This window comes from Catharus ustulatus, chromosome Z (assembly GCF_009819885.2).
Source record: "Catharus ustulatus isolate bCatUst1 chromosome Z, bCatUst1.pri.v2, whole genome shotgun sequence".
In the NCBI taxonomy this organism is placed as follows: Eukaryota; Metazoa; Chordata; class Aves; order Passeriformes; family Turdidae; genus Catharus; species Catharus ustulatus.
The window spans coordinates 24382954-24407642 of record NC_046262.2 but is presented as its reverse complement, the minus strand read 5'-3'; the positions used below and the strand labels follow the sequence as shown (position 1 = coordinate 24407642).

Below are 24689 nucleotides of genomic sequence, written 5' to 3'. Positions count from 1 at the left end.
GCCTTGTCTTGCTTACTGTGTGGCTCGGACAGCAGACAGATGAGATTGCCAAATGTGGTTTAGCTAATGTTTAATTCAAACACTCTAGCGAAAAACTTTTATCCCAGCATTTTACAGTATTTACTCCTGTATCTTCCTCCCCTACCCCTATCCTGACTTTACAAATTCTGTTCTATCATTGTAAGAAGATTTTGTTTTCTCCATAGTCTGTTGTGTTGTTAATTGAGCTTCCCTGTTGTTGTGCCGAAAGAGCTCTCCTCCCTATTGCTCACATCTTGCTTTCCATGGGAAAAAGTCTCTGGTGGCAGGAAATTGAGGGGGATGGGCTCTGGGAAATAAAAGCCTCTATTCCTTTCTTTGCCTTCAGTGTAAGAAGTCCTTTGGTGTGTCCGTGGCAAATGCCTTATTAAAGGGTCTGACTACTAGAAGCAGCCACGTGCTATTCTTGAACTGTTGCAGATAGTCATATGTGTGAGAGAGAATGAATGACCAGGAAGCCACAAGTGCTGTTGTAGGTTTTGCCAGGTTTTTTTTCCATTTTCACTTTTTTCAAGACAACAAAAACTCTTTCGTAAATGGTTATTCCTGAATAACTTAAAGATTATGCCTCATAAAGTATTCCATGATTTTTTATTCAGAAATTGTAAAAAATATTACTTTTCCTTGCGTGCTCTTTTGTTAGATACAACAAAAATTTTAAGTTTAGCACCATTTAAAAGCATAATCCATGGATCCACTGACATCAAACTGTTGCAAGTTAGACCTGTGAAACATCTTCATTAATGTAAATTTTAACATAAACTACTGTGACCAGCAGGTCAAGGGAGGTGATTATACCCTTTCCACTCCAGCCACTTAACAGTCCATCTGGAATACTGCACCCAACTCTGGGGTCCCAAGCAAGCATAAGAGGGATGCTGATCTGTTAAAAAGAGTCCAGAGGAAGAGGCCACAAAAATGATCAGAAGGCTGAAACATCTGTCCTGTGAGGAAAGACTGACAAATTTGGGGTTGTTCTGCCTGGAGCAGGGAAGGCTCTGGGACACCTTACTGTGACCTATAAGAATGATGGAGAGGCACTTTTGATCAGTAATAGGACAATGAGGAGTGTCTTCAAGCTGAGAGAGGATAGATTTAGATTAGACATTAGGAAGAAATTCTGTAAAAGTGGTGAGGCACTGAAACAGTGACTAGATTTCCAGTAAACTCAGTATCAATGTAAATTATCTCTGTGATCTTGGAATCTCCAAAATCCTTGTAATGGATGTAATATGAGGATGAACTCTGAATTGGATTACATTTACAGAAACAGTATTTATTTTTAAAATTATTGTGTAAAGTGACTGCATTTCTATGAACCTGAAGTTTTGATTATCTTTCCAGATTCTGTTAGTAAGGCTCCATTGTCTCTTTCACACCTGGGCTGATTGCTAATTTCAGTAATGATATTGCATCTTCAGACACAGTGGGTCTATTTCTGAAAACTTGCTTGAATTCAGAAATCTGAAATGTTTTTATGTTTTCTACTAATGCTAAGTCTGATGTAAATCCTAGAGGCACCACATTGACTGTAGGCGCACGGAGCACCTTGGATTTAGTTGTCAGCTCTGTGGGCAGCAACTGGCATAACTTGCCAACAACTGGCTATCTTGGATCAAAGCACACCAGAAAGTTTTTGCAATTTGTAACCAGACCCCAACATCAGTTAGTCCTAGATACTGCCTACACAGGACAATTTTAGAATGAGGACAGTGCGTGTAAGTACAATGTGTCAGTTGATGGAAGATGACCAAGTCTTCAATTGAGGAAAACTCCTTGGTAAATACTTTTGTGCTAAATATGTAGAATATACACACATAGGAAGCTGCTAGTAGAATGTTACTTTATTTCTGCTGAATCAATTATGGGAAGAATTAGAAAGTTGGTGCGCTGTACTGAGTACCAGAATAAATCTCTCATGTGTGGCAATTTAAGCTTTAGCATTGCTCACAGGTCCATGTGTTTCATACATCCACTTCCTTTGCTGTTTTTTCGTGAAGAAGTGTCTGAGTGAACTTAACACATTTTGTGTCTACTGACTCTTGGCTAACAGGGTGTCAACATCTAAAATGAATTGAAATAGAGAGCTTTAAGGCTAGCATTTTTATTCTTGTTGGTTGTACAGCTGCACTCTTAATATTCCCTCTTCAAGGCAGTATTTTAGATTTTTCCTCTGAATTTGAAATTAGGTCACATCATTAATGAATTTAATAAGAAGATACTGTTTAGATGCCTCTTTTCCCTCTGTATAGCTTTCATGTAGAGCCTTGTTCCATGGCATTTGGATCTTCTCAGCTGGAACATTTTGTGTCAGGATCCTGCTTGGTAGAGGTCCTCAGGTGAAGCCCCACCCTGGTTACTCTGCCCCACAACACCCTTTATTTGCAGCACTCTCTTCCTTTGTGAGCTGAGCATAATCAAAAAGTTACTGATACAGCAGAAATATGTTTATTCTTCCATCAATCTTCCTAGTCTTTTGACTAATACTTGCTCTGTTAAGCAGAAAGACTGAGCTTTGTCTCCAAACCAAACTTGCTTGTGTATTGAACATGGTGTGGCTGGCTTGATGGATGTTCTCAGGATGTTTGAAGAAAGATGTATGCAGGCCTGTAGTCAAAGACTGAAGCTCTTGCCAAAAATATATTATTATAGACTGGACCTTAAGAACCCAAGTCAAAGTAATTGCCTCTGCAGCTCAGTCCTGAGGCCACCTTTATCCTGCAGGTTGTCATTTCTATTTCTAAAGTTGCGTCTGCAACCACTCTTGATGTGATAGTGCAGTTGCTTTGAAGCCAGTAAGTGCTGGAGGGTAGGTGTGTAATCAGACTTATTGGAAACTGGTGTTGTAAGCGACTCCTCCCAGGATTAGCACTGTAGGTTTTGGCATTCTCTGTGCTCTGTATTTTCAGTGCACAGATATCTAGCCCAGAAACTTTAGATGCTTTGGCCCTGGCAGGAAAGAAGTCTGATTTCCAGCTTGTGAGCTGCCTATACCTCCTCTAAAACAGGAGCTGGGTCTTCCACTTCTCAGTGTCTACAAGTTACAGTAATTTCATGATTACAAGCCGTGCCTTTTTGACCAAAATTTTGCTCCTACACCGGAAATGCAGCTTACACTCAGGAGCGGCTAATATGTGAATAATTTTCTGACATCTCCAACCCCAGAAGGGCAAACCGAGTCAGTGCAAATTGCCAAGTCAAGCACCTGCCAGTAAAACCCGGCATTTACACGATTGTTACAAATTGGTTACTGTGTTGTGCGGCAGGTGGAGTTGGGCTCCCTGCAGGCAGCACGGGGCGGGGGGAGAGGCGCGGGAGCTCCCTCCTGCTGGCCCCGCGGCCCGGGGGGGAGCCGGGGAGGCTCCCGTCCCTGCGTGCCGCTGCCAAGGGAGCGGGGGGGCTCCATCCCCGCGGGTGCCGGCGGGCTCCGTGCCCCCCTGCCACCGTGGCACAGCGCCAGACCGGGGCGAGCAAGCCCAGCGGCGGCAGTAGCTGGCCCCGAGCGGCCCTGCCAAGCGGCAGCGCTGAGCTGGGCCACCTGGCCCCGTCGGCAGCCCCATGCCCACACGGCCCGAGCCGAGCCAGTAAACCTCGCCATGCCACGATTCTGTTATTATTTGGCAACTTCGTTGCACGCGGGTCCTCCCTGCGAACGACAGAGCGGCTTATAATTGGGTGCAGCTTGTGTACGGACAAAGAACAAAATGTTTGCCAACACCTGGAGATGCGGCTTATAGTCACTGTGGCTTGTAATCGTGAAATTACTGTACTTGTTTTTGAATCTTGTCCTTTCCTCTTATTGTTGCAGTGTTTGCTAAGCAGAGCAACTATTACAACTCCACAATATCTGTTGGTGCCTTCATCCACTCTCTGAATCAATCTTTGCAAATAGTTTTAATGAGGGATTTGAGGCTGGCCAGGGCTGCTTCATTTGGGATGCCTTTGCTGGGGATAGGAGGCACCCATGGATGTGCAGATCCAGGACTAAATTGTGAAGCGTTAGTGTTATTCAGGTTAATTCCTAGACTGATACTTATAAAATGGGTCATGTGGTTTTCCTTCACCTATCTTCAGTCAAACTGCCTTTTTTCTGATTTGTTTATGGTTGTGTTGAGTTGTCTTTGGAGGGCAGGAGTAAACAACTGTTTAACAAATTACCAGGAACAGGGCATGGGAATTATGGGGATGAGGACTTGGCCTGGTATTGCCTGTCCCACCCCCATATCCCACTAGGACAATCAGCTGGGCTCTTCTGACAGCACTTGTCTCCAATTATGCGCATTCATAGCTGGGAGAGCTTTTGAAAAAGGGGCCTTGATCTCAGAGTTGCAAACAATGAAATCATATATTACGTTTCAGTGTGGTGGCTCCTCTGTACTTTTCCTTCACTCTGGGAAGTCAGGAGCCCTCTGCAGCAGAGGAGCTGTGTTATGGAGTGGGAGCAGCCTGTCTGGTTGTGCTGATGGTGGTGAGGGCAAGAGCAGTAGTAGAGCAGCCTTCATGGCCAGTTGGCCAGACATGGTGTTTTACCATCTGCATCCCATGTTTGCCTCAAACTAATGTTTTGGTTCATGGCAAGTGATATCCTGATTATAGTATCTGAGAGCTCATTTTAGAGTGAGTCACGCCTATTGGAGCTACCAGACTTGAAAGAAACTCTAAGCAAGACATGTATTTGTTTGATTGGTGTGTGAACATCTGGGTAATTAGGAAGAGCAATCTTACAAGCAAAGAAAGATGAGAGATATCAAGTCCCATGTGGTCATTAAAACTTAAACTACAAAACTTAAAGCAGCTGTACAAGACCTTAACAAATGTATGTCATCAGTCCAAAATGTGGGTGAGTAGTGTACAATAATTTCGTGATTATAAGTCACTATTTTGATGAAAATTTTGGTCCGAACCCAAAGTGAGGCTTGTAATCAGGTGCGGCTTATATACGGACAAAGAACAAAAAGTTGCTGTCTTAGTTTGGAGGACAGGTATCTGCTGAGAAAGGCTTCTCTTTGAAATGGAGAATGTAAACCCCTCCCTCCAAATTATTGTAATTTTGAAATCAAGGGGCTTTCAAGCAAAAATATGGGAATTAAGAATAACAGTTCTTTTCTAGGGAAATTAAAATAGAAATACAATACTACAAAGAAACAAACCCCAAACCCTGACACAGTCAGAGTACAACCTGACACCCTGTCAGGCAGAGTGTTGGTAGCAGTCCCATTAAATGGTGGCTGCATCCTCCTGCAGTGACAGATGTGATTCAGTTGAAGCAGTGCTCCTGTAGAAGGTGCAGTTTCCCTCTGGAGGTCCAGTGGTGATGTGGAGAAATCCGGTTTTCCTCTGGAGTCCAGTGGAGAAAGGGGCTACCTTAGTGTCCCAAAACCTCTGTTTTTATTTTGGTAAGAAATGTTGGGCTCTTCCCCCTGGCTGGAGCAACTTCCAATGGGATGAAGTAATTTTATCAGTCGCACAGTGGGACTCAATGGGCCATTAGCAGAAAATGACTCGCTGGAGGAAGGATGGGTTGTGAAAAGATAAAGAACAATGCCCCACCTGGTTTCAATGGATGGCCCATTAGCAGAATATCTCCCACGGAGATAATGTTCACTGCCCCCACCTGGTCTCAACAGATGGTGATAGAATAGATACCTTTTATCACACTCTGTATTGTAACCTGCTGCTTATAATCAGGTGCGGCTTATAATAGTGAAATTACTGTAATTTCTTTTGTGTCCGCAGTAAATGCATGTGAGGTAATTTTTTTTTTTGAGGTACAGGTTTCAAGGTATGTGAGTACTTGCAAAGCCTTGAGTCCTGCTGTTTTTAAGTCCTACTTCCTTTTATTTGAGTTTCCTGGATCCATTACCAGAAAGTGTTTATCCACTACTTGAAGGAATTGTCAGGGAAAAGGTGGGAACATGCTCATGGCATGCACGACTCTGTGTGGGAATGAAACTAATAAAGCAAGTCACAGTGCATTTCAGGAGGAGCAGGGCCTGTGTTGTTTCACTGAGGATGTGTCGTGATGTTCTCAGCTAAGCAGCTTGTGGGCTGCCACAGAAAGCGGCTAGCCCAGCCCTGCATTTCCGTCCCCTCCCTTGTGCCTGCAAGTGTGCAGTGGCTCAGATCAGGGAGCAAATCCTCCCAGAAACAGGTCTCGCTAGCCAGAGCTGCCCCTTGTTCTGGTTCACTGATGCAGACACTGGGTTGCCAGCTGTGGCATGAGAGGTGATGTGAGCATGTGGCTGAAACATGGAAGAATGTAGGACCACATTTTTCACAGTATCATCAAGGTTAGAAGATGCCTTCAAGATGATCTAGTCCAACACTCAGCTTAGTACAAATAGGGTGTCATTTTGGTAACTGATTTATGCTGAAGGCTGTTTACAAAAGTCTCACCTGCTGTGGCTGAAATTCAACTAGAAGTCAGCACTACAGTATGCTCCTTGAGACCCACTACTAGAAGCATTTGGAAGCATTGGAGAGATGCTCACAGAGGCCCCCTCTGTACTTTACAAGTACAGAAAGACTAGGCACAGGGTAGTAGATGTAAATAATTGGGGTCATTTACAGCTGGAGATGTGCACAGACATCCTTAATAGGCTGGGAGAGAGTTTTTATGGGAGGTGATGAGGTAGCAGCAGTAAGTAGGGGAAACCATAGATAGTTCATTTGATTACAGTCCTCATTGCCTCCATCAGTGGGAGGCAGCTCGGCATGTTGCAGTCTCACAGGTTCCTGAAGTTGCAGCCAACTCCCATGTTGTCCTTGAGGTACCTTTGCAGTGTGTTGTCTTTGTCTCTGTTGTGAGGATCTGCTTAGCATGGGGCTGCTCCATCTGCTTCGTGCTTTGAGCTTCCTCATGAGAGTCCTCAGACTCCTCTGAGAATGCGTAAGCTGAAGTTCTGCTCACTCCCAGCCTCAGCCCCCCATTTTTGATTGTTCCATCCTACCCCCAAACCAGGCAATGGCCTCAGAGCAATATGTGCTTGGTCTTGAAGAAGTGAAACTTGAGGAATTCACTGCAGAGAGAACAGAACACTGTTGGTGACCTAGACATCTTTGTGAACCATACTATAAAAGGCCTCTTTTAAAGAGAAGAGATAACTGTTTTAATTTCCCTTCTTCAGTAATTCACCCAGGTTCTAAGCAAAATTGCTCTAAAAATCACTTCGACTCATGTGTAACTTGGTTTGGGTTTCTGTTTTCAGCTATTGTGGATGATGAAAGGCTTTCTGCAGAGGAAATGGATGAGAGGAGGCGTCAGAATATTGCTTACGAGTATCTGTGCCACTTAGAAGAAGCAAAAAGGTAAGTAAAGGAGAGCACACTTATTTCTGGCTTTTAAATATGGACATTCAGGACTGTTGTGTTCACAATTTTCGATTCAACATCTTGAATTACTTGGATTAACTGAATGTCCGAATATCATAGCACTTAGTATGAAAAAACAATGCCCAATATGCAAGGTCTGGTTCAAAGAAAGATTTGAAAATAATCAAGGCAACATCCTGAAACTGGCTGTGGTGTCCATTTTCACCAAAAGTATGGGCTGGATATTAAAACACAAGGCTGTAGTTTTGTGAGAAGCTGAGTCAGGCTTATGTGACTAACTGGAGAAAGTATTTTGCTCCTGGCTCTGTGGCTGTGCTCCCCTCTTGTGGGAGTGACTTGGGTTGCTAAGATGATCACTAAGAAAATCACCTGGGCTCTCACAGGTTTAATGATTGATATCATCTCAGTGTTACAATGGTAAGTGCAGGCAGGGCAGTAAGATAAGATGGACTCTGCTCTTGCTTCAGTTCCTATTGGTCAGCAGCACTCATCTCTTGAAGCCTGTGGTGAAAGTGCACAGAGTTTTGATCACCTTTGTGCAAACATACTGTGCTATATTCACTTCATTCTCAAAACAAATATTCAAAAACATTTTCATAATTAGAGAGCAGGGAAACAGGGTACAATATCCTTGTGCTTTTGAAGTAGCTTCAAGTGCTGCAACTATTGTATATGTAAAAGCATATTTTGTATTCTGTCTGATCAGACTTTTTCAAAGATGCCTATTATACTCATGTTATTGTTATTGGCACCACTGACAGTGTCTTGCTTCTGCTCTGTGTTTGTTGATGGTGTCTTTAGTTTACATCCAAAACTGTACTTGGATGACTTTCCTATTAATTTCTATTGAGAAAAGAATACTTGAACTGTGATTAGCAGTGCAAGCTGTGAAAACTTAGTGTGAATATGAGGTATACAATCTTTATTCAGTATTTCAGTAATCTACTGTTAAATTGTACTCTGGGCCTTGAATCCACTTGGTTTCCTTCTCAATAGTTGCCAATGGTTTTGTCCTAGGGGCATTGTTATAAAAATTAGCCTTTCTTACTTCCTCTTCTCTACATTGTTCCATTTGGTGTGGCAAATATTGCCTCCTTTGCTGTTTCTTCCTCTTTCTCCTACAGCGGTTCCCTGTTCAGACCTTTAAGTGGCAAGTGTCTTCCTTCTGCCAGGGAGGACTGACCTGCTCTGCATGCTCCTGCTGCCCCCATCACGCAGTTGCAAGAGATCTAACCTCAGTCAGATGAGTCAGCTTGCTATGCTGGCTGTGCTAAGGGAATTCCTAGCTCTTTTGCTGAGTTAGTTTTCTGTGGCTTAGGGAGCTGACTGGTCTGATCAAGGGGTCAGAGGAGAATCTGTGCAAGCAAGAAGATGGTGGATGGGGTGTAGCTCCACACCAGAGAGAGAGAAGGGAGCAGGTTTCACTTGTAGACATGTTGGATCAGGTCCACCATCTCAGCTAACCTAAGATTTGATTTCACTCAAGATTTTTCCTTGGTATGTTGCAATTTCCCTACCTGCTGTCTTATGGTATCTAGTCTCCAAATTAAATGTTTTCTCTTTTGCTGGTATTATGACTACTTTTTCTTCCTGGCTCTCTTCAACTTTCCCTTTTCCCAGGGCTACTTGTCACTTTGAACTCAAGTCCTCTAGTTAATTTGAAGCAGTTCCCTTGATATTTCACAAAGAAATGTGAAGTTGTTTTTACAACTAATGACTTTAATTAGCATCTGCTATGAGTAACCTCCTCCCCTTCCTTGTATTTATTTTCATAGAGATACTTGCCACTAGCAGTTTTCTAGATGAAGCATTCCTTTAGGTCTGCAGTCCATGATGGGACCTCATACCCAGGACAGTTACTCCCAGGGCTGTTAGGCACTTGGAAGCTTTTCTGGATCTCTGTTTGGAAAATCAGAATATGCAAGTACTGTTCAATGGTTATTACTTCATTAAGGTGGGGATGAGTTCTGCAGCGTGAGGAGCGTTGTACCTCCCTTGTTAAGGGATTGCGCTGTCATGGATGGAGCTGATGTGGCAGCACGAGGCTGCTGAATGTCCTCCTCTGCCTCAGTGCTCATTAGGGAAGGAAAGGGTGATCATGCAGGGTGTAGTGAAGGCCCTGGGAGTGCTTTTGGGCAGACAGAGCTACTGTGAGGAAAACAAGTGTGAGGGGAAACTCCTCCCTTCACACAGAACCATTGAGGTAGTTTTGTTGTACTGTGAGACTTTGCCCCAAGACACTCTTACTACTGTGAAAACAACTCAGCAAAAAAACAGGTGCAAAAAAGCTTGCACAAACAAGTAGAAATGCCTGTGTCTCTTTGCTGTGTAGCCCCCAGCCCTGCTTTCCCAGGAGGTGACTAATGTTGTCAAGGGAGGCTGAACTAAGGTCCAGCTTGGATGTCAAAGGTGCATGCCCACATTTTTCCCAACCCCAATCTGGCAAAATGGGAAACATGACAAAGTTCAGTATCACTCCTCACTGCATGATTATTCCCTCTGTGTACTTGATTAGGGGTGAAACATGTTTATGTGCAGTCCTTGTCTGTACCTGCATGATTATAGCATTTTTGCTGTCACTAGGGAGCCTGAGCAAAACTGCAGACTCTGCAAAATGAGATGGAGGGAGCAACAGGGTCATAATTCAAATGAGACCAGCTGGGGAGGCTTGAGTGCAGGCTTCTTCCACAGCACGTGGTGGGTCCTACCCTTCAGCTGTGCTGGGAGAGTGTTTTCACAGGAAACCTTCTCAGGGAAGGGGCATCCAAAACTTCTGCTGCTGCTGGACAGAGGGGTCCCGGTTGGGTGCTCCCCAGCTCTGGAGCAGTGACCGTGGGATGTGCAGGCCCTCTTCCCCGGCTGTGTACTGCTGGCAGTGGGTCTGGGTCGGAGTAGGCAGGATGGTGCCTCCAGCCCCAGGTGCAGCAGCTGGTTGTGAAACCACCCAGGGCTGTGCCTGCTGCCTGCCTGCTCACAGCAGTACTTTCCTGGCCCAATCTGGGGAGTGGGAACTGCCTTTATGACATATTTAATCTTTGTCCTCAGTACTTGTTAATATTCATAATACTGTGGATATCAATGACAATAAGTAGACTGAATAAGTAAGTAGTTTTTTTGATTGGCAGCTGCTGAAATGACGGCAAATACTATTTTAGATAATCAGCTGTGCACAAATACTATGTGCTTTGGGCCATATTGGAGAGTAATAAATACTGAAATAAACAATAAACAGCTAAAGATGAGCCAGAACATGACTGGGATAGCACTATGTCAGGAGGCATATTTTGTTTCTTACCGTACTTGTAACAAAAACATTATTTTACAGCAGCTCTGCATTTTGAAATTCCAGAATTAATTAAACTGGTGAAGAATGTGTGCTTTCAGCTGCTTTTTGGATCACTGTTTGCATACTTAATTCCTGTAGCCCAGCTTTAATAAAAACTTGGCAAGTTCAACATGCAAAGAGAATCCTGTCACTAATAGCTGATGTTTCTGCAAATACCTTCTGAGCTAGGCACAGTATCTGTTACACCTATACAACATAGGAAATTGGTTTTTAAACACAATGAACAGGCTTGTAATATCTGCAGAGGTAAGTAAAGTTTGAGAGGGTGTTATATTTGATATTGAGGAAACAAAGTTTTTGTTAGATTACTGGGCCCCTTTCTTCCTGAAATTACACATCTGATAAAATGAGGTTTTGGTTGCTTGTATACATCGTTTGATTTATTACTTTTGTCTTTAAAGAAAGTCTCCTGCATAATAATAAAAATAAAAAAAAAAAAGGAGCAATAAAATGGATAGCATCCCATGTCCTTGAACTTCTGAGAAGTCAAGACTATGCAATTAGGAGTAGTAATTTTCACACTTCAAGAAATGTAGCTATGCATGCCACCAATAGAAGCCCTCCAGATCTTACCCTGACACATATGCAGTATAGTTTGGAAAAATCATACTAGTAAATAGCAAAGGTCTGAATTGGGCATGAGCAGCTCGTGTGGTGAGGTCACAAGCCCTCATGTCTTCTTGAATTATGTGAATTTTAACAGGTGCATGCTCACATTTTTCCCAGCCTCAATCTGGCAAAAGTAATATTTACCACAGCATCCTCCTTTCCAAAGGAAGTATCCAGCATATCAGATTCTGGCTTGTGTTTGGCTTTTGCTGTTGCTTGTCTCTTTGCAGATGTTTGATTACTGCACTGTAAAGACAATACAGATTTGAAGGATTTAAATTGTGATTGAAGCTTTGGCATATAAAGCAAAGCAAATTTTCAGTAAATGTGTTGTGGCTGGCTAGGCTTATAATCATCCATAGTTAAGTAGATACTGTTTCTCTTGGCTTTTTAGAAATTATACCTTCTTATGATGAGATTTGAATTTGAACCATGAGACTCCTCATTTTACTAGCCTTGACTCTCCCTGCATGAAATGGAATATATTTGTTTTATAAAGCATATTCTGCAATTTAATAACCAGAGCTGCCAGAACTTTTCTTGCTCAGCTGCTCAGTAAGGCAGTTACTTGTGTAAAACACTGAAGCCTTAGCTTAAATATTAGGAGAATAAAGATACAGAACATTTCTTTTTGAGAAGTCTTTAATGTTGAAAAGATTAAATTATCATTCTTCTGCAAATTCTTTTCAATAGAAAAATGAATTAACCAGTTTTGTTTCTAAAACCTGCCTCTTTCATGATGTTGGTTTTTGTTAATGCATTTACAATGGCTGTTTGCAGTATTGGTTGATGAAATGATAGGAACTGCTGAATAGAAGTGTACATGCAGTTTAATGTACTTAAAAGGTCAAACCCTAAAGTGCTTATTTCGCTTTGGTTAAAGCCAAATGTTTCACAGTACCATAGCACAGAAAGCTCAAGTTGCCAGGTCTTGGGACCATGGAGGGTGGCTAAGGGGGTCACTGTTTCTGGGGAAGGTACCAGAGTCCTACAAAGACTTGGTGTACTACAAGTGTAGTCTGCCAGGTTTCATGTTGATGTTACTCCAGGAGTAAAATTATGGCAACTGTTCAGCCCTGGCAGGTCATAAGTGAATTAATGTTACTCAAATGCTTTCAGACTACAGAAAATATCTAAAGATCTATGCCCTTAGTAAATATAAAATATTCTAATCTAGCTGTAAAACTACCTAATTATAGTCAGAAAGTGTTAAAATATTTCTTAGTAACATGCTCCATATGAGTTTGTCAGAAAATTCTTTTGGGATTGATGGTCTACTATCATGTTGTAAATTATGAACTTTGCTTTGTGTCCTCACTTCTGCCTGCTTTAAGCCAAATAAAGTGCTAGTAAACATGGTTGGCAGCACCTCTCTAAAAGTCAAATATTTGAAATCAGGGTGTGTAATGAGATGAAATTCTTTGAAGAAACCTACTTAGCTGTGTTATACCTATTGCTGCAGTGTCTTGGTCCATGCAGAAGTACTGATCGACAAGTATAGTTGCTGTTTCACGTCTTGTTCTTCAGCATGCTTACCTAGACTGTCAGATATTGGTAGAACATTGTTTTGTTTTGGAAACTTACACAATTGTGTGGATAAGCCAGAATTTTTGTATGTAATTGTGATGTCAGTGATACCAATCAATCTGTCCAATAATTGCTTGGGTAGTGATATTTGCATATGAAAAGTCTTGATGGCAAGATCTAAAGGCGAGAGAAACCTTTTGTGCTAGTTTCTGTACAGGATGCATTGACCTGCTTACTGGCACGTTGAGGTAACATGTAATGGGTCATTGCTCAGTGTGTATTGTGTGGAATAATGATGCCAAGTAATGATGGATGTGACCTTTGTTTTTGTAGACTGAACCATATGGCACTTGTCCCATAGCATGTACTGCAGCTAACAGTATAGTCGCTTCAGAGCCAGTTAGTTCTCTTTCTCAAAGTTTTCCACCTTTCTTTTAGGCACTTCACATTCCTTTGTAAAAGGAATTGCAGTTTGTTGGGTTTGTTCTTTTTTTAATGGAAGATGGACAAATTTGAATCTAGTTCCTGCTCTGCTGCCTATGTATGAGTGCTTATAGACTCAGCTTTACCAAGACAGCACACAGCATTTTCATTTCTCCTTCACTTTCCCCTCTACATCTTGGATTGTCTGTGGTGCAACTAGAAAGTTTATTTGACTTTATACTCTGCTCACAAGTCCACCTGATTGTCAGATCAAAGTGATGGCTTCATTCTGCACCCTGGGTGGCTCCTAGTTTAATATTAAACATGATCTGAGATGGCCTGACCAAGGTATCAGTAGAGCCTGAGTTGTTACATTACCATAGGGAGCACCTGAAGGAAGAGGGATGCAGGCAGGGGTACCTGTACGTCACCAAGCCAAAACTCTGTATCTGGAAGGGCTGCTAAAGGAAAGCTTGGGGCTGAAATGTGCAGAGAGGAACAGAGCTGTGGAGATTAGAGGTAGCAGAGGTACTTGAGGTTTGCACCTTGTCCAAGACAGTCATATGAAGCTGCTGTTGGGAAGGATCTGTGACAGTATGCATCAGAAGGAAGGACATCTTTTGCTTAGAGCTGAAGGGCTTAAGTGTTGCTCTTGACCTTTGAATAAGTCCTGCAGCATTTCCTGTTTACCTGAGAGCAGCCAAGGTCTTTGCTTCTCTGAGTGTAAATGATGGAATAAGTGACAGCAAGCGTGGTAGCGCTTATGTGCTGTGCCCATGCTACCACACTGCACTGCTGTGATGGTTGCATGCCATGCTGCTGGAGTAGCTGAGCAGAGACTGGGGCATTCTCCCTGGCACATATCCAATTGGGCTATATCCCTGTTGTAGCACTCAGAAACCTTTATGTCATCATCTGCCTGTTTGCTTTGGACCAGAGGAGGGAATTACCTGGAATGAAGGAATTTACCTCTTAACAGCCCATTTGCAGGAGTGTGCTTTTCAGGTGTTGAGATCCTCCTTTCTCAGCTTATCATGTCCTGGAGAGCTGTTAATCTTCAGAATAAGTGTTTATTCAGGCTCTGGCAGAAAGCATTGTGGGGAGTTATGAATAACTCTTCATAGTTCAGAAGAGATGATGCAGCAGCTCTATATGGAACCTTTATAGCACCACTTTATACTGACCACTGCTGCTAGTGAGGTGCCCACAGGTCTATATGGGATTTTACTGTATTGGATACGAGAAATTACTGTTCATGAGAAACATGCTGCTAGAGGCTTTTGCTATTACTTTATGGACACTAGGAATCCACATCTCTATGACTTGGCTACTGCTTTAAGTCCTAAAATTCATCCAATGACTGTTTAGATTCACGAAAGAGCCAATGTGCTGCTGTACCTCCAGGTCTGGATGGGAGAAGCCACTCAAGGTTTGAAGAGGTCAGCGCTCACTGAATGTGTAGGTAAGGCTTTTGCCTTCTAGGTACTGCAAGCAAGCACTTCCTACAATAAGGCAATTTCTGAAGGGTGTAGTCTGGGTTCTTTTGCAAATCACTTCTGTTGCAAATGTCTTAACAGTCCAGAGAAGAAGCACTCTGTCAGTTTGTATCTCATATTTAAGAATGGAGTAATGCAGGAAACTGCTTTGGCTGTGGACGTTGCTGACCACAGACCATGTGAATCCTGTGTTAGTAGATAGAGCTGTTGCACAACCAGTGTTCCCCACCTCGAGATGAGTGGCAGTCCTCTGCAAGGGGTGTGGTTGCTTTTTAAAGCAACATGTGGTCAGATTTACAACCGGGCTGATTGGGTTATGAGGTTGTGTGGCTCAGTCATGTGCACTGCATGGTGCTTTTGATTGCTGCTGGTTTCAATGATTCGTGTGCTTTATTGAAGATGACTTTGTATTCACCTGTATTTAAATTGAAGTTCTCTTGAGAGGTATTGTAGTGCCCCAGAGAAGATAAGAACCTATATGGAATTTGTAGAAGCTTGGACATTTGTCAGAGCACGTCTTAATGCTCTGGAACATCAAGAGGCTGATAGTGTCATTTGAGGCTGAAAGTCTCCCATAATTGCTTTTGCTATTTTTATTTCTAGATTTAGATAGGCATGTGCAGACCTCTGTGTGTGGCTATGTAAATCCCTCAGATTCTTTCCACCTCAGTCAAATTAGAGAGAACTGTGAAAATGGGTCTATTCTTCATTGTTTGTTTTCCAGCTGCCCATGTTTCTTTGAATTGCTTATGGACTTTCTGTAACACACAGGAAAACAGGTTTCAGGGTAATCTCTTCAATCCCACATTTAACACCAAAAGGGGGAAAGATTCTTTTAGCCAAACCAGCCCCTGGAAAATTTAAGTGTTGTATCTGTTTTTCAACTGAGTTGTGGAACTGGCATGCATTCTTGAGTTAGTACAACTTAAAGTAATTCAGTTTAATATTTTCTTTAAAATACAAGGGAAAATTTTTTTGATCAGATTTTTATTTTTCAGTTTCAAATCATATGAATTGGTTGGTGTCCCATATGAAGTGATTGGTGCTATTAGACATCAATTCACAATTCGATGAAAGATAGAAGAGCAACTGTGGAGTTACCTTTTTTCTTTTTTGTGAGAAGAGAAATGGTAGCTCAAACATTGCTGTAATCTGGTGCATTTGTTCAGAATTAACCTTGTGTTAGGCCCAAAATAAAGAAGTGAGATACTGGTTGTCTGTTTTGGCAGTGACAGCAGGACATGGCCTCAAACATTAGTGTACTCCACTGTTTCTAGTGTAGTGCTTCACTGTAGTGTACTAGGACCATTTTTGACAACTAAGGCCTGAAATTGGTTTCAGAAACAGACTGAGCTGTGGATGGGTTTTGAACCTGACAAATTTAAATCTGGGGAAGGATAATTAATGAACCCTCTCAAGTGAATGGAAGAAGCTGCTCTTGAACTTGAAGTGCTGGGAAGTGTTTCATACAGCTTCCAGTGTCTGTAAATTCTAGGCAAGTTCTAGCTTGGAAGAACACACCTCCACAATCTGCAAATGTAGCAGCTCTACTAGCTTAAAGGGGAGAGAATCTTACAGGGTTTTTTAAAATTATTTGAGTTGAATTGGTAAGTATTAACAAGTGAGTTGTACTGTGGCATTGAGTACAGATTTATTCTGGGAGGATGGTGGTTAATGACGTGTATAATTTTCCAGCTGTCCAGAGGAAACAGCTAGACTGCCCCAGGATGAGAGTTCATGGATTGGCAATTGTGAAGATGTGTAATTCCTGCAAGGCAGGAATACACTGCTCACTTTGCAAGGCAGCAAGCATGAGAGCCTATATTCTCATTCTGGCTTTCATTGCTCCCTTATGGGCTATTGTACTTCTCACCTCACAGGAGAAGTGATAAAGCCAGTCTGACAACTCGAGCTCTTCTGTCAACCATAGCACTTTAACTATTTCTGAAACTTATTTGCCATCAAAGCAGGTGGATGCATTATAAGATTTGATGCAGTAAGGGTGTAAGAAGAACTCTGGTAATGAATGGAATTGGCTTGAACCCAGTGCTTTTTGTTACTCCTGTCATTCAGTTCTATATCTGTTTGTTGTAGGTCCAAAGGCAGAATTTGTCCACTAAGGCAATAAAAATCAGTGATTCCTGCAGGTATGCATATCCCACTGCACAGAATTTGCCCTTCTGTATTATAGCTATACTCAGGTCACTCATGCACTTTGTTTACCAGTGGATAGAATAGAAGAAGCTCTGGGAGCAAGGAAAGACAGGGAAATAGATCACTGGAAAAGTGCAAATAGTATCCCAGATCGGAGGCTTAAGATGGGAGGAATTTGTGGAGGGCCATTGCATGTAGATTATGGACCCTGGCTGCTGTTCCTGAGGTGTGAGGCTGTGGGGTTATGAGGATGCTGCTGCGTGCCAGTCACATTTGCCCATAGGGCAGCCTGTCACTGACCTTTGAGAAAGGTTCAACGCATCAATTGCATCATAACTTATGTTCTGTGGCAGGACTGTCTTTAAAGCTTGGCTGTCAAACAGGTTGCTCTAAAATGGGTAAAAATCAAATATCTATTTACACATTGTGCCAAACTCTTTCTCTGTTAAAGAAACAAAGCAGTGAAATGATGTCACATCAGTGGATATTGAAAGCTGGAATGTATTTCTTTCCTGACAGTTTCCAAGTTGCAGATTGCATCCCCTCCCTTGCCGTGATCCAAGGAAAGCACAGTGTGCTTTATCCAAGTACATCTGCATTTGCCTGATGTACAGACCCACTCATGTGGGATTTACTTTGCAGCATGTTTGGGGGAGTGCCAGGCCTTGGTCTGGCAGTCTCTTTGCTGGAATAGAGTTCAATGGGATTCGTGACTGAAGCTGGGGTTTAGAGCTTCCCATTTTTCTGTTTAACTTCTACAGAATAGGGAAGTGTTGGCTTGATCCACCCAGTAACTTTTGAGGCACACTATCTTCAATTGTTTTAAAAAACAAAAATCAAAATTCCACTCAACATTGAACATAAGTTGTTGGGAGAGGGGGAAAAATTGTGGTTTGTTTTTTTTCTCTGAAGTACTGATGACATTGAAAGAAATGTGTTTGCAGGTTTTCTGAATTTTTAATAACATGCTTTTACAGTATTTCAAAATCCTTTTTTCTCTTTTCCTTTTTTTTTCCTTCCCACAAGAGCCCTGATCTAACCTTGTGATTGGCATAATACTTAATACTGGGATATCTACTGTCTGTTTTGGGAGAGCTTACACTTTGCTTGAAGTCTTGGTAAATGCAAGGTGAAGTATTGAATGGTATTGGCATATTTTTTGTTTTTTATAAAGCTGGAGATATTTTTAAATATTCCTGCTGCCTTCTGTCTCACAAGTGAGAGACCTTGATCTGTCTTTCCTAAGTAAATGTAGTTCTGTTGTGATTCCAATTTCAACATTTTCTCCATTTCCTCAGGGTCAAAGTGGTATCACATGACAGTTAGTAGCACATACTGTTTTTCTAAATGAGAATTGAGAATTCTAATTGAGAAGCAATAGAAGAGAGCAATTTCTCCCAGAAATGTTATTTGCTTGTGAGCTTATGTGTTCGTATTCTGAGGACAAGGTAGGAGTACAGGGGGACTTGTCATTATTTTTGTAGCATCTTCTGTTTCTGTGTTGTTGGAGAATACTGTAAGTAAGAAAAATGGTGTCTGCTTAAGTTTTCAATGCCTGAAACTTGCAGGGGGTAATTAATTTGCTGTGGTGGTTACTGTCTGAGATTGCAATGATATTTTCAATGTCAGCAGCAATTATTTTGCTTCTCAGGAAATCACAGAATCGTAGAGTATCCTGAGTTGGAAGGGACCTGTTAGGAACATCAAAGTCCAACTTCTGGCCCCGCAGAGGATGGCCCCAAAGATCATGCCATGTGCCTAAGAGTGTAATTCAAGTACTTCTTGAGCTCTGTCAGGCTTGGTGTTGTGACCAATACCCTGGGAAGCCTCTTCCAGTGCCCAACAACCCTGTGGGTGAAGAACCTTTCAATTATTATAATGATGATGATGATGAGGACAACAACAATAGTTATGATGATAGCAACAATGCCCATAATAAATTTTTAAAACCCATGTTAAGCAGCATTTTCAGATCTTTGTAATGGCGTCTAACAAAAGTTTGAATTTTGCGTTGCAGTGTAAAAAAAAAAAAAAACACTAGGAAAGCAGGGGTAACTGGAGGATTAAGCAAGATTGATATTTAATAGCCTGAGATGCCCGGGAAGAGACTGCAGCTGCTGAAATGAGACCTCCTCTGAAATCTATAAAGGGCTCCTTATTCACTGGGGTCAGCAAAACTATTGTTTGTGTTTGTTCTGCTTTCAACAGATGAAGTCAAAATCTGTATGTCGGCAAAAAATTCTACTTCATGCGTTTTGGTTTGGATTCTGCCTAGTGCAGAAAGAATTCGATCTGTTCGTCTTTAAGCACTTTCACTTTCTTGTGGCTTGACTTTAGAATTCAAAACCAAGGGCTGAACTCTGCCATTGCTTTACAGGCTTCCTAAAAGCACTGATACCTACACTGAAGTGCAGAATTTTCAGCAGTCCATTAATTTCCAGCAAGTTCAAAGAGAAAGCATGCATGCAGTGCTTCTGATTTGCATGGATGTCAAGATCGGTGTGTTTCAAAAGAAGCTACTGTCTCAGGGCAGAGTTCACAGGGCTCTATGGTTATTGTGTTCCTGTGCTGTCTGAATTGGGAGGAATTGTATCTTCTCTGAAGATCCTGCTTAGCTGGTACTTTGATAACAGGATTAGATTAATAATTAACACTGAGTGTGCTGTGTGGCCTTTCATGTGATCCAAGATGTGAATAAGCAGGTGGCTGTAATGAAACATTTCCTTCAATCTACCAAAGGCTTATATGGTTCATTACCAACAAAAAGGCATAATTTGTAGAATTTTGTAGAATGTTTTGATTTTATCTGAGTATTTTTCTCTTGTTTACAGGAATGGCAAGGATTAGCACTGAGAGGGAATGTGAGGTTCATTTGGGAGTTTTCAAGAATAAGCAAATTCCTTTTAACACTTTTTTTTCCCAACAACTGGTGAAAATAAAGCTGGTATGAAAATGGTTTTCTGGCCTTTCAGAAAGACAGTACACTAAAAGAAACCCCCACCCCCCCCACCCCCCCCTTTTTTTTTTAAACAGAGAGACTGAATAAGGTGAAAGAAACAGTTTTTGTAAATGAAATGTTATGACAGTTTGTGCCTTACCCAGGCATGAAAAACAGAGCATTGTTTTTTGGAAAAAAAATTTATGCTCTTGGCTGATGTCTGCGCTAAAGAGGCACTGAAGGAATTCTTGCTCTTGTTTTTTAGGTGTTCCACTTCTCAGGTTCATTTAAAGAAGCAAGTGAACAAAGCTCCTGACCTTTCTCCGTGGTCGCTTTCTCTTAGCCATTTGTGTCAGGTCAGATAATTGTCCTGGTACATGTAGTGCTGGGACAAAGCAGGGAGGGGTAGCATGGGTTTGCTTGAGCATCTGTAGCAGCAGAAGCAGGTACAGAAGAATGATTTGCAGCTGGGGTTTTCCTCCTGCTACAGGAAAGAAACCTCTAAATTTTTCATGGCTGGTGGAGCAAGGAGTTGGGAAAAGAGGGTGCAAATTTGTTACCTGAACTAGGTCTGAAAATATTTGATGTGAAGTATTCAGCTTTCTGAGTGTTGCTGAAAATAAGAGTGGGTCTCATGTAAAATGGGGTATATCACCTCAAGGCAGTGAATCCTTTCACATGGCTATCTACTAGTAAAAATTCTGTCTGGGAAGCATTAGAGCATGTACGTAAAACAAGAAAACTGCTTTGTTTAGAAGTACAGCTCTGGTAATGCCTGATAAAGCACTTTCTAAAATAACAGTTGTTAGTGCTTTTGCACAATACTGCTTTCATCCAATTTTGACATTTAAACATTGAAATACTATTGAGTTAGTGTTTGCAGAATGTTTTCGTGATGACCATATTACTCTAAGGAGTCTGATCAAGGAGCCAAAAAAATAAGTAACCTCAGGCATCTTTTCTCTTGCTGTATCATCTGTTGGAAAGTTTCTCTCAAGACACTCATTCAGAAATCGTGATGAAGTACCCTGACATATGTCCTTAATGAGTTTAAACTACAATTCTGCCTTGAATAGAGGTCATGTTTTAAAGGTCAAAAGTGCTTGAGCTGGTGATAAAAATGAGCCTTTTTCATAATTAATTTCTGTTAGTTATGCTGGCTTATGGTGCTATAAGTGAATTCAATGTTCCTAAAGATAAGACTTCTAGCTACAATTTATTAATTGATGTGAACCTGTCAAGACACATCAGAGATTTATTACTTGACCTGCAGAAGTTTTCTAATGGCTTGTGAAATAGCTTATTGTCCCATAGTAAATTTTCAAGGTTGGAGACTGGAGGTGTTTTGAATTATAAATTTGTCATACCTGTGTGGGAATTCAAGATGGACTCCTGCCACTTTCCTAAGAAAAAAACCGTTTAAGAAACGCTCAGTTGGTGCTGTATAGTGACTCAGGCCTTTTCTCCCTCTTTCACTGGGGAAATGCCATGATACATGAGAGGAAACTGAAAGTTTTGTTTCATCTGACTTGCTTATATTCAGCAATTAAGTTTGGCAATTTTCCATGATGTGAATAGTAAAGAACCATGCACCCGCGTTTCTAAGGAACCCATTAATACCTTTTTTCTAAAACTTAAAAAATGCAATCTCAAAGATTTAACTTCTTCATGTTAATTTCTGGGCCTGCCTCAAAATAAGCAGTAGCTCTGTTCTTCTGATGTGTAAGAATTACAGCTGGCAAGTCTTCACCACTGATTGAGTGTGTTGGAGGATCTAATATTCTTTTAATACAAATCTGATGCTAGCTGCTGAAATCATAGAATGGTTTGGGTTAAAAGGGATATTAGAGACCATCAATTTCCCTGACCCTGGCAGGTACACCTTTCCTTACACTAGGTTCTCAAAGCTCTTCCCCATCTGGTCATGAACAATTCCAGGTATGGAATATCCACAGCTTCTCTGGGCAACCTGTTCTAGTGCCTCACCACCCCCACGGTAAAGAATCTTTTCCCAATATCAAATCTAAACCGGCTCTTTCAGTTTTTCCTCCCCTGTCACATCCATCTTCCCATTAAAAGTCTCTTTCCATCTTTCTTGCAGGCTCCCTACAAGAGCTGCTTATAATTGCTGGAAGGCAACAATTAGGTTACCCCTAAACCTTCTCTTTTTCAAGCTGAACAAACCCAAGTCTCTCAGCCTTTCTTTGAGGGAGAGGTGCTCAGTTCCTCTAATCAGCTTGGTGTTCCTCCTCTGGGCCTCCTCCAACAGGTCAATGTCCTTCCCGACCTGAGGGCACTGAGACCTGAATGCATGCTCCAGGCTCTGGGATCCCACCAGGCAGAGGAGGGGGGAGCCAATCTCTTTTCTTCTGTCACTTCTTTCACTCCCACTAGGTCTCATTCTAGAAGCGCTTTGCTAGCAACTGGAAATCTAAATCTACATATAAGGAGACTTCAAGGTTCATATTTTGACAAGTTATTGCTCTGATTAAATCTGGGACATTTTTATAGGTAGTCACATTGATTGAGGTCTGTGTTTGACATGCTTTTTCAGAGTATTTGGGGAAATACTGTTTTCCAGATACTGTCAGTGGTGCGTGCAACCCTGAACTCTGAGTGACCTACTTGAAAAGATTAGGGATGAATACAGTGAATATCCTGTCTCAGTATATAAAAGACATTGCACAGCGAGTATGGCACTGCTGTAGCCCATATGGCTTTCTGCTAGGCAGGCAGAGAATGAGAGCTTTTGGACATGGTGCAGTGCAGATGGTTTATTACTGTCACTGAGTGTCAAATGAAAGCATGAGGTTTGGATGAGGAAATAGCAATACTTAAAGATGTGCACTGGCAAAAGAAACAGGTAAGATGATGTTCAGGTGACCCCTCTGATGATACCATAACCAAATGGTTTCATCAGCAGAGAAAGAGGGAAGGGAAAGATGAAAAGCTATTCTGAGTGTGAGATTTGAACGGTGACTTCTGTTCCATCAGCTGGATCTGAGTGTTGGGGACAGATCTAGAGATGCAGTTCCCTAGCTACTGATGATAAAGTCTGTTCCTGAGTTTGAAGAGACTGTCTTGCTGGTCATCTGATCTAGTCTCAGAATATGTCCTCAGAAAAGCAACTGGGAAAGTCATGAATAGTCTTTACAGCAGAAATTAGACTAGGATAACATCAAAGGGTTCAAGTGTGAGCTTGAAGGAAAGCAACCAGATGAAGAGCAGAAGCAAATGTGGGTAGATGGTGTAGGGGAGCAGGGGTGACCTATGCAGGGAGAAGAGAAGCAGCCACAGAAAACTCTGCAAACTTCTCCTGGGAGCCTGCCCCAGCAGGCCACAGTCAAGCAATCTAAGAAACTGGAAAAGCAGTGAAGGAGGAGATGAGGAACTGAGGGTAGCTTTTTGGAAGAAGGGAGAAGATTTATTCTTCAGAGGATGAAAATACTGTTCTTGACCTCAAGCATGCAGGCAAGAGGTGGATAGACAGATGGAATGCAAGGTGGTGCACTTGCAGAGTGGGCGGAAAGGACTGGAGTCTAGTGAGGTTGGAGCTGATTAAAGGGTTGGATGAAAACTCAGGTGGTGACATGTTGTGCAGAAAGTTCAGCAGGACTGAGGAGGACCAGTAGGACCATCAGGTAATGCAGGCGTGCCCCATGGTGGGCTTCTGATAGTAACCAGGGCATAGTTTTGTTAACCTCTCCCAGGTTAGCAGCTATGGTGCTAATACTTCCTGTAGTGCTATGAACAGCTCAATTAGTCATGATTATCCTCTTTTTAAAAATTAATTCTTTGCAAATTTTAAAATTTTCAGTCAGTACAGTTTTGAACATTGCTCTTCCCTCAGAACAAGTGCTGAGTGCTCACTTCTGTAAGGATAAGAAGGTCTTTGTTCTGCTCCATCCAAATGTTGAACTGTAAGTTCTGTATACTTATGTTGTAAACAATGATTTGCATCTAATAATTAACTGCTAAAGCACACTGTATTCTTTGCTCTCTTAAAGTAGCTTAGACGTGCTATAACTGTCAACACATTATGCTAGTTATGTGGTGATTGTTAGATCACAGCTCTGTACTTGGGGGACTCGGCTACAGAGAGGGGGACAAGGTCTACCTGTCCTTGGTGGTGCATTTCTTGGAGTGCCTCAGACCTGACAGTCACTGATCCCTAGATTAAACAACTTCTGAACATGTCAGATTAAACAGTTTGGATAACCAGGATATTTGACAATCAAGTGGCAATTTGCTGTAGTAATTTTGGCAGTTAAAAACATGTATTAAACATTTAGATTAAGTGTGTTGTGGTGGAGGTTTTGCTTTGAAGATGTGCATTATACTTATAGTCAAGGACTAAATAGCCAAGCAACTTTAGAGTGAACAGGACAAGACTTATCAAATAGTATTTGAAAAACAGAGACCTGTCCTGTATATAGAAGCACAAATAAAAAATATCAAACCAGTGAAATTGTTTGGGAATGGGGAGAGATGACAAATGTAAGTAGCCATCCAAACTTGGCATGAGGATAATTTTTGAGATGAATGAAGTCTTCTTGGTGAGTATTTTGTACTGACCTGGTAAAATCCAAGACCTGTGAACTGCCTAAAAAGAAAATTCATCCAGACAAAGGTTCATGTGATGTATTCCCTAGGTCAATTTTACATGATCACTTATTGCTTCCTGCTTAACTTTGAACCTGCTCCTGGTTTGCTGTTTGTCATCTGTGAGAAGTGAATGTGAAACTTAAATTCTAATTATTGTCCTTTGTTTCACCTTTCTTTTGACTTTGCACAGGAATAAAACTCAAACATTTGGTTTAGTGGA

The 24689-nt window shown here is 41.7% G+C and overlaps 1 protein-coding gene across 5 annotated transcripts in view; it reads left to right on the top strand.

Annotated features, from left to right (window-relative positions):
- Window positions 1-24689, top strand: part of IQGAP2 (IQ motif containing GTPase activating protein 2) — a 127076-nt gene that overhangs the window by 16081 nt on the left and 86306 nt on the right. For all 5 annotated transcript variants that reach the window (XM_033085826.1, XM_033085824.1, XM_033085828.1 and 2 more), the window contains exon 2: window positions 7248-7347. In XM_033085826.1, the coding sequence (XP_032941717.1) occupies window positions 7248-7347 (100 nt within the window). The remainder of the gene's footprint in view (window positions 1-7247; window positions 7348-24689) is intronic.